Genomic DNA, 19,556 nt, shown 5'->3' on the forward strand with positions numbered 1-19,556 from the left:
ATATTCCTGTTATTATTTGCAGACGATATTATTTTAATCGCAGATACTATAGGTGGACTTCAGAAGCGTATTGATGTTCTAGAAAAATATTGTAATGATTATGATCTAGATGTCAATTTGGATAAAACCAAGGTGGTTGTTTTTAAGAAAGGCGGAGTGTTGTCAAGAAAAGAGATTTGGTACTATAAAGGTCTAAAGTTGGAGTGTGTGTCCTCCTATAAATATTTGGGCGTTACTTTTACGAGAAGCCTGTCCTGGTCAAGTCATTTTTCTAATGCTGGTCTACATGGGAAAAATGCAATGTTTGGAATTTTAAAGTCATTGATAAAAATACATCCTCTTCGATATGACTTATATTTTAAAATATTTGATATGAAAATAGTCCCAATTTTGCTCTAAGGTTCCGAAGTCTGGGGTCTACACCAGAATGATGAAATGGAAACTATACATACATTGGCATGCAAGCGCTTTCTAGGTGTCAAATCGTCAACACCCAACAACATGGTTCGAGGTGAATGTGGGCGGTATCCATTATATATTTATGCATACAAAAGAGTTATTGGTTATTGGATAAGGTTATTAAATATGTCCGATTGTCGCTTTCCAAAGAAATGTTATTATATGATGCTTCAGGCAGAAAGTAATGGTAAACTATACATACATTGGCATGCAAGCGCTTTCTAGGTGTCAAATCGTCAACACCCAACAACATGGTTCGAGGTGAATGTGGGCGGTATCCATTATATATTTATGCATACAAAAGAGTTATTGGTTATTGGATAAGGTTATTAAATATGTCCGATTGTCGCTTTCCAAAGAAATGTTATTATATGATGCTTCAGGCAGAAAGTAATGGTAAAATTAATTGGGTATCAAAATGTAAATTTTTATTGTTCCGTTTGGGTTTTGGCTCTGTATGGGAAAACCAGTGTATAAGTCATCCTCATTCGTTTTTGACAGAATTTATGTCGCGTCTGAAATGTAGTTATGAACAGGATTGGCATAGTCTTCTGGTAAAGGGTAGTAAATCTTTCTCGTATTCTCTATTCAAGGTATCGTTTGGTACAGAGTTGTATCTTAGCTGTATGACCGTCAGTAAATTGAGAGTGGCGCTAGCTCGGTTTAGATGTTTTTTCGCATCAGCTGTGTGTTGAAACTGGGAGATATGCTGATATCCCACGTCACAGAAGACTATGTTGTGTTTGTAATGCTGGGTATGTGGAGGACGAGTTTCATTTTTTGTTTGTTTGCTCCGGTTATAACAAGATACGCATGGATCACTTACCACAGACATTTTATGAATATCCGACCATACAAAAATTTAATATCATTATGTCTACAACTGATTGTAAATTAATTGAACGTCTAGCTATCTATATCTATCAAGCGATGTCACTTCGTAGTACATTATTGTCACAACAATAACAGCTGTGTACATCACGTCCATTGTAATACAAATGTAACTATGGGCCGATGGCCTACACTTACGAGGGGAGGGGAGGTGAAATGGGGTTTAACGTCGCGTCCAAGATTATTGCACTTATATAGCGACGTGCATGCACGTGTATGTGTGTGTGTGGCTGCTTGTACTAGTCCGGACTGATGCCGATTTATAGTGCTAGCTCACTGAGATACCATGCTGCAGTTTAACATGAATACCCCACTCAGACACAGTATACTGACTCCGAGCCGACCAGTCCTTGTTTTAGCCCCTTAATGCCGAGCGCCAGACAGGGTAACAACAAGTACAATCTTTTAACGTCTTTTTGTATGACGCGGCCCGGGATCGAACCCTGGACCTTCCGCTCTCCGGGCGGACGCTCTACCACAAGACCACGGAGGCGGTCTCCTACACTTACGAAATAAACCGAATTGAATATATATTTATATATTACTCTAAATGTAAAGTAATGAAAGACCGGTTTTATATGCACATGGTATCTTAAATATGTGTATCTACACCCTGCACATATGTCCAGAAGACAGAATTCATAAAATATATATTCCATCCAATCCGAGTGCTATTAACACTATCTACGTCGAAGACACAAATGGACACAATGTGTGAACCACTTCATTGTGTCCCCGTCGACATATTGCTGGAATAGTGCTAAAAGCGATGTAAAACCTAACTTACTCACTATTTACTCATGTACAGAGATTGTTCCGAGATGCTTGGGTCTTTTGTTCTTATTGACCAGGAAAGGCGGTTTAAACAACTGCTCCATGCATTATCTGCGGCATCTCCAGACATGTTGACATCGCCTGGGTGTTGGGTCACACAGTGAGATGAGGGACAACTATCATAGACTGTCCCTCATTCGAAACGTACAACTGAATAAGCATCTGTTGATGACAATGGTTCTTCCCGAATAGTACAGAATAGTATAGAATCTTCTCGATGTCAGCGTGTTCGAGGGAGTTTGTTTAGTCTACTGTGCAAGCATTGTCGGTGGTTCTAAAACCTATTTCTTGTATGGGCTGAGCATTTATGGTGACGGATGCCAGCAGTGTTGCAGGATATAAACGCTCACCATTTCGTGAAAACCTGGTCTCAACACTATTGGATAACGATTCGTGACCACATGATTAGAATTTGGTCGGAATCTTACAATGGACTCTGCTTTTAGTAGAGATTTCTTATGAACACGAAAACGTCGCTTTTGTTTAAATCCTTGGAAAAATATTTTCCTTCTCGTTTTACCAACAACTAAATCGTTCAATGGACATTCAGGATGATCTTAAAACTAACATGTAGTGAGTCCTACAACTGTGTCTGCCTCATCCTTTCAGAGAAAATGATTGTAGGTCTTGAAAGGACCGCCTCCGTGGTCTAGTGGTAGAGCGTCCGCCCGGGGATACCAAAAGACGTTAAAAGATGCTACTTGTTGTTACCCTGTCTGGCGCTCGGCATTAAGGGGCTAAAACAAGGACTGGTTGTCTCGGAGTCAGTACACTGTGTCTGAGTTGGGCATTCATGTTAAACTGCGGCATGGTATCTCAGTGAGCTAGCACTATAAATCGGCATAAGTCCGGACTAGTACAAGCAGCCACACAAACACACACACGTACATGCACGTCTCTATATAAGTGCAATAATCTTGGACGCGACGTTAAACCCTATTTCACCTCACCTCTTGAAAGGCTGACTAAAAAACAGTATTGTGTCTCAAATGGTTTGTTTGTTTGTTTGTTTTCTGTTTAACGCCGCACTAAGCAATATTTCAGCTATTTGACGGCGGTACTTGAATAAACCACATGAACTGTTTGAACCACGACCCGGTATCAGTAACGTGTCAGTTATTGTTTTGGGGAAGCTGTTGACACAGTTTATGTATAATCTATTGATCCTCCGTAAACCGACCCCTGCTGTATCTGCCGTCTGTTTACCAGTGCCAGCAGGAGGATGCGGCTGTATCTATAGATGGTCACAGTCCTCTGGTCGCTTTGTGAACCTGGTGTTGAATGTGTCCCCACCATCCCATTGCGTGTCTGTCGTAAGAAGCGACTCAATTTTAAACCCGTGGGGTTTCTTGTTAGAATTGGCCCCTAGCAACCTATAATGTTCGCTGGAGCGACTTAGTGGATCGGGTGGTCAGGCTCGGTGACTTGGTTCATTGCATGTCAACGTACACCGACGGTGTGTGTTGATGCTCAGTATTACCAATCGCTGGAGTCAGACTCGGTTACTTTCAGTGCCACGTCTGAGAAACGTATAACTGAAATCATATAGTGTCTACGACCGTGAAATAGACACTGATTGGCCTGGTTATCTTAATTTACAAACACCGATGGCCATAGCCCATGGCCGCAATATGAAACATATAGTTCTACGTATATTTGTCTTGATATTTTGGTCATACCGGAATGATCACTTTGTAAAACAGGGCCCAGTCAGACAAGTTCCAGAGGTTTTTCTATTTGGTCAGCTTTGACATTGATCATTTTCTATACAGCCCATGACAGCCACGCCCTCGTTTGGCCTGCACGCTACGTTGTATTGACGCAGCTGGTGGCAGAGGATGCAGGCCCTATATAAGTACACTCAGGTGCCTAGCGTTCACTGCTGTGTCAGCTGAAGACAGGTGCCTAGGACTCTCACGATGTTGGTCACCATCAGTCTGCTGCTGGCCTGTGTGCCCCTCATCTCCCCCTCCCCAGTCTCCACCCTCAAAGTAGGGGCGTTCAACATCCAGGTGTTCGGCAAGACGAAGGCAAGCAAACCTGACGTCATGGAAACTATCAGAAAGGTAATGATTTGTTAGTTAATTAACGCCGCACTGTCAATCACTGGATTGTCTGGTCCAGACTCGATTATTTGTAGACCACCGTCATAATGCTGCAATATTGCTGAGTGCGGCGTCAAACAACAAACAAACAAAAAGCATATTTTGAACGTATTTAAAATGTTGTAATTAAGTAACTTCGGTGAATCCGAGACATAGTTCATTGACCTTAAAGTTGTCGATGAAATCTCTATGAAGGCGAGTGCTTTTGAAAGAAACAAAACATACACTCTTCAAAAAGAGAAACGCAAAGGCAGTATGTAGTTCATTGAACCTGACTACACAAAAAATCATATATATAAATTGTTATTTGAAAATGTTGGTGGCCTGATATTCGACAAACGGTTCGTCAAAATACAGCCATTGTCGATATGCAATGTCTTAAATCAGACTGTACCAATTTCATGAGGCTGAAATCCGACCCAGAAGGCCAGTTTCCGTCCCTGTTTTGCAACAGATCCATCGACAGCGACGCTTGCGTTAACGTTGGTGCCATACCTTACAGCCATGGAAGTTGAGAAAATGAAGATGAGTGTGGTTTAGCGATAAATCACGATATCTTCTTCTCCGGCGAGATAGAAGACAACGCGTTTTGTCCACGCTCCACCGCACACAGCTCGTGCCACGATAGACCACCTGCATAATGCCAACATCAACGTCTTGCCCAGATCTCCAGATCTCAACCAAATCGAACACCTCTTTAATGAACTCGATCGACGTGTACATCAACGTCAGAACACGCCGCAGACACTCCCACAACTGGCCAACGCGTTACAAACCGAATGGCGCAGAATTCCGCAGGACAGAGGTCGTACACTTGTCCAGTCAGTGCCGAGGAGATGCAGAGCCATGAATGCTGCCCGGGGCGGTCAGACGAGATACTGAATTCAGCACAACCTTGTGGCCTTATGTGACATGACAATGAACAGTTTTCAATGCCTTTGTACAACGACAAAATGTAACTATCGAGCTCCAAAATTTCATATTTGTACCTATGGTATTGAATTAAATATTTCGACTTTATTAGGTACAATAAATTTACTAAAAAAATACCCGTGCCTTTCTTTCTTTGAAGAGTGTACATAAGGCCATGTTATATAGGCTGGTCCGGTTTACACAGTTGCTGGTTTGGAGAGGTATCGGTTGAAGCGTGTCTCATGTACACCTGTACATGGCTTTGTAATCTATGTAGATTTGGTTATACCTTTATGTTACAGATAATATCCTCTTATGACGTCATGCTCGTGCAGGAGATTCGTCAGAAGAGTGGAGACTGTATGGTCCAACTTCTCGACTTGCTCAACAAGTGAGTTCGTGCGTGCGTGCGTGCGTGCTTGCTTGCGTGCGTGCGTGCGTGCGTGCGTGCGTGTGTGCGTGTGTGTGTGTTTCGAGTTTATTGCGCTGTTGTCAAACATTTCTGGAAGTTCGCACCATCGACCTGTTTGTGAAACGTCTTATATAATTGGATTAAGGGGCATGTCATGCTTGTCTTATACACCAGTGAATGTGGAATAGCCTCGTGGTTAAGGTGTTTTGCCGTCACAACGAAGAATCGGGTTCAGTTCCCAAAAGCAATATATCAGGTAAAATTTACTAAGCGCAATTTCCGTATTTCTGCCCCAAGATCTGCTGGTTCTGACGACAGCCACTTACAAGTCCATGTTTGTGTTTCTCCTCTCCCACCAGGACTGAAATACCGCCCGGATCTGCTGGATCTGCCGAGGCTATAAGTCAAATATGGATGATTTATTTGCATAATATATATTGAAATTATATGTGTAAATCAGATTCACAGGTTTTTCCATAATAAATATACCACCATGACTTAAAACGAACTCCGTACAATAACAATATATGACAAATCAACCAAAGTAATAGTGACCAGGAAAACTGACACTTTTGGCGAGAGTAGTCTCCATAGCACAGGTGGTAGCGTGCTGGCCTCCAAATCAAGAGGTTGCAGGTTCGAATCTCGCCGAGGTTTAAACTTCTTTGTGTTTGTGTTGTTGTTGAAAGCCAGTAGTATTTCTCCCATAAACGTTTGCAGTGGAAGTATATCTACTTAATGTTGTGAAGTTAGTGGCAATACTAGTTACTAACTGACTAGTAAAGTCTACTAGCATGTTAGTGTCTGAGTGGACAGTGAAATTCACTAAGTTTGTAAACTTTACAAACAATTTCTGTCATTGTATCCACTAGACCACGAAGACGGTCGCATGAAGATGAGAAACTTGCAGCATCATAAAGATGGCCTAACATACTCATCTAACTGTTGTCTTGTCATAATTGCCAGGTAAGATTTGTTCTATTTTACATTTTCCAGCAACGCCACTGAACAGTTTGCTTACATCGCCAGCCCCCGGCTCGGGCGCACTTCGTCAAAAGAACAGTATGCGTATTACTACAAGTGAGTAAACAGGGAGAACTACTTTTTCTTTCAATCTTTTGAAAATTCAGACAGAATAATTTAGCTGCTAGTTTATATTCTGCAATTTAGAAATAGGTCAACATCGTGAGTATACTCCGCTTGCATATGTCGCTCCCAGTATTGATACAGTATTAATGCAGTATTGATGTAGTATTGACATTGACCAGCAAGTCTCCGCTATGATCCTTTCATACGTCTAGTCTGGGTCACTGATAACACGCAAATACCACTGAGAAGGGCGTCATCCATTTTTCAGTTGTCATAGTATGTCAAACTAGACAGAACAAATAACCTATATAAGTAGACTTACGCCAAGTGCCACTTCGCCCAAAACTTGAACTGTATTACACCCAACTTCATAACAACTTTGACTAGCGAACGCTGCAAGTGTTAGACAAGTATATTGTTGTAAACTGAATGAACGGTGAAAACAAATAGTTTCCAACGGATTAGTGGTGACCCTTTGAAGTGACCCGTGTACTACACAGCCCTTCCTTTGAGGGGTGGTGGGGTAGCCTAGAGGGTAAAGCGCTCGCTCGTCACGCCGAAGACCCGGGTTCGATTCCACACATGGATACAATGTGTGAAGCCCATTTCTGGTGTCCCCCGCCGTGGGGGAATATTGCTTGAATATTGCTAAAAGCGGCGTAAAACCATACTCACTCACTCACTCTTCCTTTGATATTGGACTACGATTATTTTCTTAACAGGAGATACCTAGAGTGTAAACCAGTGACATTCTTTTTATAAATAAGAACTCCAATTCTTAACTATCCATTATTTCTAATCTTTACAAGTGTGTTTGTGTGTTTGTTTGTTGTTGTTTAATCCAACATTCAGTACTAGAATGCGACCCATGAAGGCCCGGGGTAGAATAGGCCCTAAGCAACCCAGGCTTGCCGTAAAAGCCGACTATGTTTGTCGTGAGAGGCGACTAACGGAATCAGACTTGCTGACTTGGTTCATGCATGTCATCGTATCCCAATTGCGCGGATCGATGCTGATGATGCTAATCACTGGATTGTCTGGTCCAGACTCGAATATTTACAGACCGCCGCCACATAGCTTGAATATTGCTGAGTGCGGCGCTAAACAACAAACACTACGAAAGAATGTAAATATTCCAGCCTGGTGATTGATATTATGAGCAACGATTCCACGCCGTATTACGTTCTTATGTTTACAAGTGAGCGTGAAAAGTTCTTTGATTGTTGATTAGTCCCACACTGTATGACTTAGGAATCAAAATAATCCTGTCTGGACCAGACAAACTGGTGATTGATATTGTGACAACTATCATGCCGACGGCGTACGATGACACGCAATTGGTCAAGTCAACGAGCCTGACCATCCAATCCATTTAGCGACTTCGAAGACAAATATGGGTTGATAAGCTATTCTAACCCAGAGTCCCTCCTATGTTGTGTGGACCGCCTCCGTGGTCTAGTGGTAGAGCGTCCGCCCGGAGAGCGGAAGGTCCGGGATTCGATCCCCGGCTGCGTCATACCAAAAGACGTTAAAAGATGGTACTTGTTGTTACCCTGTCTGGCGCTCGGCATTAAAGGGCTAAAACAAGGACTGGTCGGCTCGGAGTCAGTATACTGTGTCTGAGTGGGGTATTCATGTTAAACTGCGGCATGGTATCACAGTGGGCTAGCACTATAAATCGGCATCAGTCCGGACTAGTACAAGCAGCCACACAAACACACACACATACATGCACGTCGCTATATAAGTGCAATAATCTTGGACGCGACGTTAAACCCCATTTCACCTCACCTTACCTAGGTTGTATGAGAGTGACCGAGTCAGTCTGTCAGTCAGTTATTTCGGTTTAACGCCGCATTAAACAGTATTCCAGTTTTATCAAGGTGTGTCAGTTTAATTTGGGAGGAAAGCCCGAGTCGATGCATGTCTTAGATGTTTATCACATTGGTCAAACCCACAATTACGTGTACGGTCCTGACAAACCTAGAAACATAATCAGGGCGAAACGGGATTCGAACCAACAATCATAGGTTTCTCGTGTATCCAAGGGATGTAACTCTGCACAGCGAATGCGGCGCCCTAGACGACTGAGCCTCGAGTGCGCCCTCTGGTGAGTGAGAAAGATATACAGGTTATTGCATGAATCTATGATTTACGCCACGTATTTCGTAAAATCAGTGTCAGTGTAATTTAATTATAAACTGACGTCCAAAACAAACTTTACCAGAGTTTGAAATCACTCTAGCTCAAAAACAACAAAACATACATGCATGAAGTAAAGTGTATTGAGAAGATCAATATATCAACATAATCAAGACTGAAATTGACAATCATACCGCGACCGAAAATGACGTCAGAGTTGACAGTGGTACAAAACTCGAGCTTTCAGAATCATGGACAATAGGCAGAGTACATAAACAATCGCTCCCGTTCAATAACAAGCCATTAGTAGCGTGTGTGACCACCAAATGCCTCAATACATGCAAAAACTCTTCGCCGCACAGAAAAAGTCAGTCGTCTGATGAGGCCACGTGGGATTTGACGCCATTCTTCTTGGAGGGCTAAGATCAGTTCTTGCCGGTTGGCTGGAGAGTGGTCGTTGTCGAACACGACGATACATCAAGTCCCAGAGGTGTTCTATGGGGGACATGTCGGGTGAGAGTGCAGGCCACGGCAGGACGTTGACGTTTTTGGCTGCGAGGAAGTTAGTGACAATTCTGGCTGTATGGACTCTAGCGTTGTCATGCTGATAAATGACACCATGTGGCTGCTGTTGGAGAAATGGTAGGACAACTGGACAAAGAATGTTATCCATGTAACGCTGAGCTGTCAAGTTTCCGTCAACGATGACCAGCGGTGTCCTTTCCTGCCCACAGATCCCTCCCCACACCATGACACTCCCTCCACCATATGGTACGACCTCCTGCACGCAACACGCCTCCGTTCGTTCACCCCTTCGGCGGTAAACACGTTGTCTTCCATCAGCCCTAAACATACAGAATCGACTTTCGTCAGTGAAGACAACCCTCTGCCAGTCACGTCGTTGCAAACGTCGTACAGTCCGGGCCCATCTCAATCGCAGACGATGTTGCGCTGTCAATAGCTGTCCTCTGTATGGTCTAAAAGCCCTGATTCCATGAGCCCTGAGTCTCCTGTCCACTGTCTGTCGACTAACCCTGTGACCTAAGGCATTTGTCGCCGATGACGTCACTGTCAGGAAGCGATTTCGGAGGTGCAAGGTACGCAAGTACCGGTCATCTTCGGGCGTGGTCACCCTGGGTCTGCCTGTTCTTGGCCTGTCAGCGGTCCGCCCTGTCTGTCTGTAATGGGGCCGTCACACCATGACGTTCTGGTCAGCGTTCTATGACGTTTGAGGAAACGTTGGTAGTCGCCCATGGTCGCTGGGATAGCGCCAGAAGAGCGTTGTGTGAACGCTAGTGAACGTCGGTGATGGCCGGGAAACCGCGGAGAACGCTGGTCCGGAAAAAAAGTTTTGAACATGCACAAAAGTTCTCACTGAGACCAGCGTTCTTCAACGTTTAATTTTAAACGCTAAAGAACGTTTAAGAACGTTCGTGGAACGTTTTACTAACGTTCGCCGAGCGTTGCACGCGTTCGGCTATCGTTAGTCAGTCGTTACTCTAGCGTTACTTGGTTGTTACTGATCGTTTGCTTTGCATTGAACGACTCACTGGCGACCTGTCAACGACCGCTGAACGGTTCCCTAGCGCAAGCAGCGTGTGACTAAAGTCCGAACACGTTAGTCACACGCTCAACACGCTCGTCTAACGTTGACAAATCGTTCGTCGCGCGCCAGTGGCACGTTAGCACACGCTAATGGTTTTCAGGGGTATCTTACTTGGTCGCTGTTACACGCTTCTCGTGCGTTAGACACACGCTAGTCATGCGTTAGGCACACGTTAACCACACGCCAGATGTGTCATCCTCATTCTAGAACGCTCAAAAATTGAACGATTGAAATGTTCAGAGAACGTTGACCAGAACGTCATGGTGTGACGGCCCCTTAACGTTGCATCAAGTTGGTAACGGCAACACGGGAGCAACCGAAGGTTCGTGCAATATGGGCGTGGGTGGCTCCCATCTGTACAATACCCAAGGCTCGTTCACGTTGTTCGACTGTGAGTCGTGGCATTTCTTTTGTGGTTTTTTTATCACTGTGGATGTCTGACTTGCCGTTGCAATCGTTTTATACCCTTACCCGTACGTGCATTTGCAGTTGTCCGTGGTGCACGTGTTTTTCACTTTTTTGCGTGTTTTCTCGCAAACATGTAACGGCGATTAACATTTTCTGCATACACTATTGTTGTATTTAGTTTATGTGTTTTAGATAGACTTCATCGAAAAAAAAATATATACTTTGTCTGAAATTTATATTTTCAGTTGGTAAAGTTTCTTTTGGACGTCAGTTTATTATAATCACGCGTTCTATTTGCTGACGTAAATGATAATAAATTAAATACATTTCAAAGCCATCACTTATCTGTAAACATTCAATGCTAGTCCAACATGCCATGCACTAAATAAATATAAAGCAACAACTGTTCTTACGTTTCGATAATATTATCAATCACTGCCAATTTGAAAAGGTAAAAAATAGCAGGGCATGAGAATGTGAAACTTTTCACAAATTATTAATTATATAATCATGCAAGTCACTTGCAACATTAGCGTTCTTAATTATAGTTCATAATGAAATTCATTTTATATACTTTTAGATAAAGTTTCCAATGCAGTTGGTGCCGGGCTTTTTCTAATGAGGTTAACATGTGTTCGTCTCTAAAGTGTATGAACGGGAAAAAGATCAATATATGTTGTCCTGAAACTAGTATTTTCGAACATAATATGTAGGTGAATATGTCAATGCTCTCAACTAGTTTAAAGAGCGTGTAGTGCTTAAAAATACATAAATGCTAAAAATCAATTTGGCTGTCAATGTTGTGTTGCACAGGGGTTTCAAGCTTTTCAGCGGATGTTTTCTTCCTGTGTCCACAGAACAGACAAGGTGCGCACCGTGGACACGAGACTGTACAATGACACGGCTGATCTGTTTGAGAGGGAGCCGTACAGTGTTCTGATAGAGGTACAGACAGGTGCAGGAGGTGAGTACAGGTCGAGATGTACAGTGTTCTGAATGAGGTACAGAGTATAGATTTACACTGTTCTGATAGAGTTACGTATGTGATCCCGTGATGCGATCACAGCTTGGCAAATGTGTCTGGATGCCAAGGGAACATTGTTAAATTCAGTCAGGGCATTGCCGAGTTCCTGCAAAGTTGCCAGAAGAACATGGCGTCGTGAGAGGGCGGTCTGCAGTTTGTTCCACATGTGTTCGATAGGGTTGAGGCCTTGTGACCGGGCTGGCCACTCCATACGGATAATCGAGTCCCGCCCTAGCCCTGAGTAGGCATCAACGGACCAGGCAAGACGAGGTTGTGCGTTATTGTCCATGAGGATGAAGTTCGCTCCGATTGCAGAATGCCCAGAATATCACCCTTGTAGCGCCCATCTGACCTCCTGCCCCGCTGTATGACATGGAGAACGATTCTCTGGTCCCAACCCAAATCATAATTGTGCCCCATCCATATCGGCTCCTTGTCTACTTCATATCGGGCACGACGATCTGTGAAGTCTAAACCACATCTCGATCCATCGATGAAAGGTACTGAGGCTCAGACCTGGTCTGTCCAATCGACATTATTTAGCCCAATCCAAAAAATGGCTGTGCCAAAATGTGATGTCGGGTCAGTGGAATGCGAATGCCTGCCCTCCGTAATTGGAGTAGAAAGGTTAACGCCACTTCTACGCTGGTCATTTCAGAGTATGATGGAACTCATAAAGTGATGACGTCTTGCTGCAATTATAAGAAACCTGTCTTCTCGTTCTGTGGTGGAACGCTGTCGACCACCTGCTCGTCGCTGAATAGCTGATCCAAACGTCTTGTATCTATTCCATATTGTGTTGACCCAGTGTTAAGCATGTCTATGCAGGTATCTATTCCATGTTGTGTTGACCCAGTGTTAAGCATGTCTATGCAGGTATCTATTCCATGTTGTGTTGACCCAGTGTTAAGCATGTCTATGCAGGTATCTGTTCCATGTTGTGTTGACCCAGTGTTAAGCATGTCTATGCAGGTATCTATTCCATGCTGTGTTGACCCAGTGTTAAGTATGTCTATGCAGGTATCTATTCCATGATGTGTTGACCCAGTGTTAAGCATGTCTATACAGGTATCTATTCCATGCTGTGTTGACCCAGTGTAAGTATGTCTATGCAGGTATCTATTCCATGCTGTGTTGACCCAGTGTTAAGCATTTCTATGCAGGTATCTATTCCATGCTGTGTTGACCCAGTGTTAAGCATGTCTATGCAGGTATCTATTCCATGTTGTGTTGACCCAGTGTTAAGCATGTCTATGCAGGTATCTATTCCATGCTGTGTTGACCCAGTGTTAAGCATGTCTATGCAGGTATCTATTCCATGCTGTGTTGACCCAGTGTTAAGCATGTCTATGCATGCATCTGCTTAACTCCTTAACGTCTTGGCCCGTGAAGATTCGGGATAGAATAGGTCTTCAGCAACCCCTGCTTGTCGTAAAAGGCGAATATGCTTGTCGTAAAAGGCGACTAACGGGATCGGGTGGTCAGGCTCGGTGACTTGGTTGATGCATGTCATCGGTCCAAATTGCGTGGATCGATGCTCATGTTGTCAATCACTGGATTGTCTGGGCCAGACTCGATTATTTACAGACCGCCGTCATATAGCTGGAATATTGCTGGAGTGCGGCGTTAAACAACAAACCAAACCAAAACCTTAACGTCTTTGACCCCGATCAGGCATAATTGCATTCAGTAGTTGCTATCCTCAGTAGCAAATGTTCTGCTCTCTGATAATAATGTGCACATATTCTGTCACGTTACATCCAAACCCAAATTTTCAAGCACCTAGAGCACACCCTGCCCATGACAGCATGCCTCTGTCCGTTCATCATGAAAATGAGGTCCTATTTTTAGGCTTAAGTAAACAATTCATTGTATACCGTGATCTTTATTTTTATTTGTTCGATGATTTTTTTATATCCTCAAAACTTGATCCTCAGAAAACTTTGAGTAGTAATATGTAGGACTTTCATAAGAACTTCCGTTATGTCGTCAAGCAATCACAATTCAGATAAGCTGCTTGTGGTAGTTATGTGTACATTGTTTTGATCCTTTAAAACTGCCTAATGACACCTTCAACCAACAGGTAGTCTGAGAATGGCTCTGACGGGCGTTCACATCAAACCTGACGATGCCGTGCACGAACTGCAAGTCATGGAGACCGTCTACAATGACACCAAGAACGCCTTCGGCACGGAGGTAAAGACTTATCTCTGATCCGTCGCAAAGTTCAGATCGTCACGTTACTTCCGAACGTCACTCAAGACTAATACACATATAAAAGCAAAGTGAAATTTTGTTCTTCGTGTTCATCAACAGATCAAACAGCATTTTTTAATACAGTGCGTCTCCTTCTCCAATTAACAGACGAAGGGGCTTCCCACCAGCAGACTTTGACCTTTCGTCAATTGTGGTTTCTGTGTGGCATTTAGATAAGAACTGTCCCAACCGGAGCAGGTAAACCATTTGCTCGGTGGAGTAGGTATTGCCGTTTAACAAATTCGACACTATTATTATTACAGCATCAACGACTTTTAGTTTGCGACCATGTCACGCGGAAGTCAATAAGTAAAGGCTAAAATCCTACTCAGAGGTCCGCACCGATTTCCCTCACACCGTGCTTATATTCGCAGATAAGACCGAGGAGGAGTTTTTATCCAACTTATAAACTGAAAGAAACGCCTGAAATTAACAATTTTATGTTCTGAACATAATTTCCATGAACGCCAGGAAACGGAAGTAAAATATATTTTGCTTGAAAAAGAGATTCTTACAAGCATTGTGGTGTATCAGCGCCTCTACAGCCTTGTTGTTCACTCACCAGGCTACAGATACGAACCTTACAAGTTCGACTCACTGAACTATAAAGACTTCTGTCGTTTGATTTAACATCATTCTTCACATGATGTCAAGTGCAAACTAAATCTCCAGTAAGGGACTTTCTATAGAATATCGCTGAAACAGAGGGGCTTTCTATAGAATATCGCTGAAACAGAGGGGCTTTCTGTAGAATATCGCTGAAACAGAGGGGCTTTCTATAGAATATCGCTGAAACAGAGGGACTTTCTATAGAATATCGCCGAAACAGAGGCACCTTCTATAGAATACCGCTGAAACAGAGGCACCTTCTATAGAATATCGCTGAAACAGAGGGACCTTCTATAGAATACCGCTGAAACAGAGGCACCTTCTATAGAATATCGCTGAAACAGAGGGGCTTTCTATAGAATATCACTGAAACATATGGACTTTCTATAGAATATTGCTGAACTTGCTATAGAATATCGCCGAAACAGAGGGACTTTCTATAGAATATCGCCGAAACAGAGGCACCTTCTATAGAATACCGCTGAAACAGAGGCACCTTCTATAGAATATCGCTGAAACAGAGGGACCTTCTATAGAATATCGCTGAAACAGATGGACTTTCTATAAACTATCGCTGAAACAGAGGGACATTATATATAACATCCTCGGAACAGAGGGGTTATACTACCAAATGAAGGCCCTGTCATCACAACTGGATGACATCACGTGTGGTATATAAGGCCAGGCCCCGCTTAACAAAGCCATTGAACATCGGCTTACCAAAGCCGTAGCGCTATGATCACTTTGTGAAACGGGTCATATCTGTTAAACAAACTCAACTCACACAAACAAAGGGGTATTTACTTTCAAGTGATTTGAATGCCGAATTCGAACTGATTTAATTCCGTGGGACAACGCTCCAAATTCGATCTGGATGGTTCTCAAAAATGGGCCACTACCATGTTTACACGATACACGTTGCTGTTCCAGAACATGCTCATCATGGGCGATATGAACGCCGACTGCAGATACGTCAAGAGCTCAGAGCTGTCAAGCATTAACCTTTTCTCAGACACCAAGACCTTTTGGACTCTCATCAGTGAGACTGAGGACACCACTACCTCTAACAGCAACTGTGCCTACGACAGGTACTTGAACATGTCGGTTGGTGTGGCCTAATAGCTTGACTTTATCAATACCAGGGAGTGATGCAACCCGAGTTGCGTCCCTTGGGCGTGTCAGTATCCGTTGGCTTCGAATCCCGGATTCGCTCTGATTATGACCCCTCCACGTTACACTGACACGTCCCGGTCTTACTGAAATACTGTGCAAAGTTAAGTTTAAACCAACTCACCCCTACACTCACTCACCATCAGTTACACTGTCTTTATGGGCCTTTCATACTTATGTATCAGACCCGTGAAGATCCAGGGTAGCATAGGTCTTCAGCAACCAATGCTTGCCGTAAAAGGCGACTATGCTTGGCTAAGAGGCGACCAACTGAATCGGGTGGTCAGGCTCGCCGACTTGGTTGATGCATGTCATCGTATCCCAGTTGTGTGGATCGATGTTCATGATGTCAATCACTGGATTGTCCAGTCTCGATTATTTACAGACCGCCGTCATCTACCTGTAATATTGCCGAGTGCGGCGTTAAACAACAAACAAACTTATTTATCCATTCTCAATTAACGATTGAATGATCGTTTGGCACAGATCGATATTACTACAGCAATTATAAAAAGATCAGTTGATCTCTTCATGTACCGTTTTAAAATTAAGTATGGACGTCATTGCCTTTCATAAATAAAGGCCTAATGTAATAAGCTGCGTGTTAATATGATTTGAAACCTCATATTGTCCAGCAGTCTCAAAAGTCATGACAGATGTGCATTACTTGTGTGATCACGTTTCCTTGTCCATGCCAAACCTGGCGACAATGAGAGGCACTCGTAGCCGTAGTTGGTATTCTCCCGGTGCTTCAGTGGTAGATCCTTCTTCAGCAACCCATGCTTGTTGTAAGAGGCCAATAACGGGATCTAAAGGTCAGGTTCGATGACTTGGTTAATGCATGTCATCACTTGTCCATTATGAAGATCGATGCTCATGATGTCAGTTACTGGATTGTCTGGTCCAGACTTGATTGTCTTCAGACTACCGTCATATAGCTGGAATATAGAAGTGTTTCAAGTCTGAGTAAGGATAAAATATATAGGTGAACAAACTCCTTTTTACAATTGGGAGCGACGTTTCGGTGTAGGTTCTAACCTCTCAAAGAAGTGTTTTAAGTCATACATGTACATTGAAAGAGATTATTTTTAATCCAGTGGATGCTCTTTTGAGCATATTTGTGGGATTAGATGAAGCAGAAAGAATAGTTTCACTGTATCTCGGCTACAGGTGTAATCATTCTTATGGGTGCTAATATTGTACTAGGTTTTATTCTGGAATTGATGTTGTCGCTTTCACTTATAAATACTTGTCTCTGTCAGTGAAGGGTTCATCTTCTGTCTCATTCACCTTTTCCTCCAGGATCGTGGTAGCGGGTGCTGAGCTTGAAAGTCACGTGGTAGCGTACGACACAGAGTACTTCGGCACTGAGTTTGGGCTGACAGCGGAACAGGTAGGGTAGAGTCACATCGGAGGAGGAACATCGAGAACGTGACACAACACGACACGACAGGGTGACACGACACTATAGGTTGACACGATACGACAGGGTGACACGATACAGCACCACAGGATGAGACGACACGACATGAAATGGTGACACGACACTATAGGTTGGCATGATACACACCACAGGATGAGACGACACGACAGTTTGACACGACACGACACGACACGACACGACATGCTGACACGACACTATAGGTTGACATGATACACACCACAGGATGAGACGACACGACAGGACATGATACGACACGACACTATCAACGACACGACAGGATGACACGACACGATATGTTGACACGATACAGCACCACAGGATGACACGACACGACAGTTTGACACGACACGACACGACACGACAGTATCAACGAACCAAAGGACATGAGTCGACATAACGACACGGCTCGACTTAACGACACTGGTCGACATAAATGCACGGCTCGAAATAACGAAACTGGTCGACATAACGACACGGCTCGACATAACGACACTGGTCGACATAACGTCAAGGCTCGACATATCGACACGGCTCGACATAACGACACTGGTCGACATAAATACACGGCTCGACATAACGACACTGGTCGACATAACGACATGGCTCGACATAACGACACGGCTCGACACTACCAGAACTTGACACGGCTTGACATAACGACACGGCTCGACATAACGTCACGGCTCGACATAACGACACGGCTCGACATAACGACATGGCTCGACATAACGACACGGCTCGACACTACCAGAACTTGACACGACTTGACATAACGACACGGCTCGACATAACGACAGTGGTAGACATAACGACACTGGTCGACATAACGACACGCCTCGACATAACGACACTGGTCGACATAAATACACGGCTCGACATAACGACACTGGTCGACATAACGACACGGCTCGACAAAACGACACGGCTCGACATAACGACACGGCTCGACATAACGACACGGCTCGACATAACGACACGGCTCGACATAAATGCACGGCTCGACATAACGACACGGCTCGACACTACCAGAACTTGACACGACTTGACATAACGACACGGCTAGACATAACGACGGTGGTAGACATAACGACACTGGTCGACATAACGACACTGGTCGACATAAATACACGGCTCGACATAACGACACTGGTCGACATAACGACACGGCTCGACATAACGACACTGGTCGACATAACGACATGGCTCGACATAAATTCACGGCTCGACAGAACGACACGGCTCGACATAACGACACGGCTCGACACAGTGTTACTAGGGTGTGTTTTTGTTACACGTGAACAAATCTGTGAGGAGCGATACGAATATATCCTGAGACAGTGTTACTCGACACATAACCAGGTACGCTGACTGGACTAGATACAAATCGGTGATTCAGGCGTTATTTCGTCAGAAGTCGTTGAAGATCCAGACAATTCTTTCACTCTGAGCTCAAAAACAAACATATATACAAAATTATTTTATGGAAAGTCACCATTACCATGGCAACACGATCATATAAGTTCTGGGGTTATTATGTGTTTCTTTTCTTTCAGGAAAAGGCAGTCAGCGACCACTTTCCTGTGTGGGTCACCTTTAACCTGGATGCTCGGAAGTAAACACTCTAGCCTCGCTTTCAGTGATGTATACATTTGAAAATACTGTTACTCAGACCTTGGACATTAAATGAACACTAGGAACAACGAGCCTGATATTACATCTAACACATACGTATGTTTGTTGTTTTCCCTTCCAACATAACGAAAGTGCAAGTGATTCCGTGGCATTTGATGCTCACCAAGCATTAATTTGGCAGGGCTTGTGATGCATTAATGCGCGGAACGATGTCACTGAATTCGAATTGTTTTCCACAGTTGTATTTGTGAAATAAATAAACAGTCTGAGAAGTTATGATTGCTGACGATTTATTTATAAGAACTGATTTCTTGGTATGTTTACGTTTGTAGAGACACACGTAATATCGACGTGCACACTTTGCCTAAATTCGTGTTTAAATGATTAAGTTGAGTTTTACTCCGCTTTAAAAGCTTTTCAGTTAATTCCAATCGCGCAATCTTAATGTGAGAGCAACACCCAAAGTGACGCGGATAAACCTGACGGGTATGGTACGGCTACAGTGTTATCGTAATAACAGTAAATATGGGATTCAAACCAACGATCAATGGATCGACAACCAG

At 43.6% G+C, this 19,556-nt stretch overlaps 1 protein-coding gene across 1 annotated transcript; it reads left to right on the plus strand.

The window, feature by feature from the left end:
- Window positions 1-4,043: 4,043 nt before the first annotated feature.
- LOC124146750 (deoxyribonuclease-1-like) lies at window positions 4,044-19,269 on the plus strand. Its single transcript, XM_048390850.1, has 8 exons — window positions 4,044-4,250; window positions 5,504-5,592; window positions 6,610-6,693; window positions 11,716-11,822; window positions 13,966-14,078; window positions 15,678-15,835; window positions 17,220-17,310; window positions 18,915-19,269. The coding sequence occupies exons 1-8, from the start codon at window positions 4,104-4,106 to the stop codon at window positions 18,975-18,977; spliced, it is 852 nt and encodes a 283-aa protein (XP_048246807.1). The 5' UTR covers window positions 4,044-4,103; the 3' UTR covers window positions 18,978-19,269.
- Window positions 19,270-19,556: the final 287 nt, after the last annotated feature.

This window comes from Haliotis rufescens, unplaced genomic scaffold, assembly GCF_023055435.1.
Source record: "Haliotis rufescens isolate VD_foot unplaced genomic scaffold, xgHalRufe1.0.p SCAF_10, whole genome shotgun sequence".
Taxonomy (NCBI): domain Eukaryota; kingdom Metazoa; phylum Mollusca; class Gastropoda; order Lepetellida; family Haliotidae; genus Haliotis; species Haliotis rufescens.

Excerpts from the sequence above, each read along its gene's own strand:
- LOC124146750 (XM_048390850.1), top strand. The coding sequence starts at position 4,104 with ATGTTGGTCACCATCAGTCTGCTGCTGGCCTGTGTGCCCCTCATCTCC. Across the intron at positions 5,593-6,609 it reads CTTCTCGACTTGCTCAACAA|CAACGCCACTGAACAGTTTG; the intron begins GTGAGTTCGTGC and ends TACATTTTCCAG. Across the intron at positions 17,311-18,914 it reads TTGGGCTGACAGCGGAACAG|GAAAAGGCAGTCAGCGACCA; the intron begins GTAGGGTAGAGT and ends CTTTTCTTTCAG.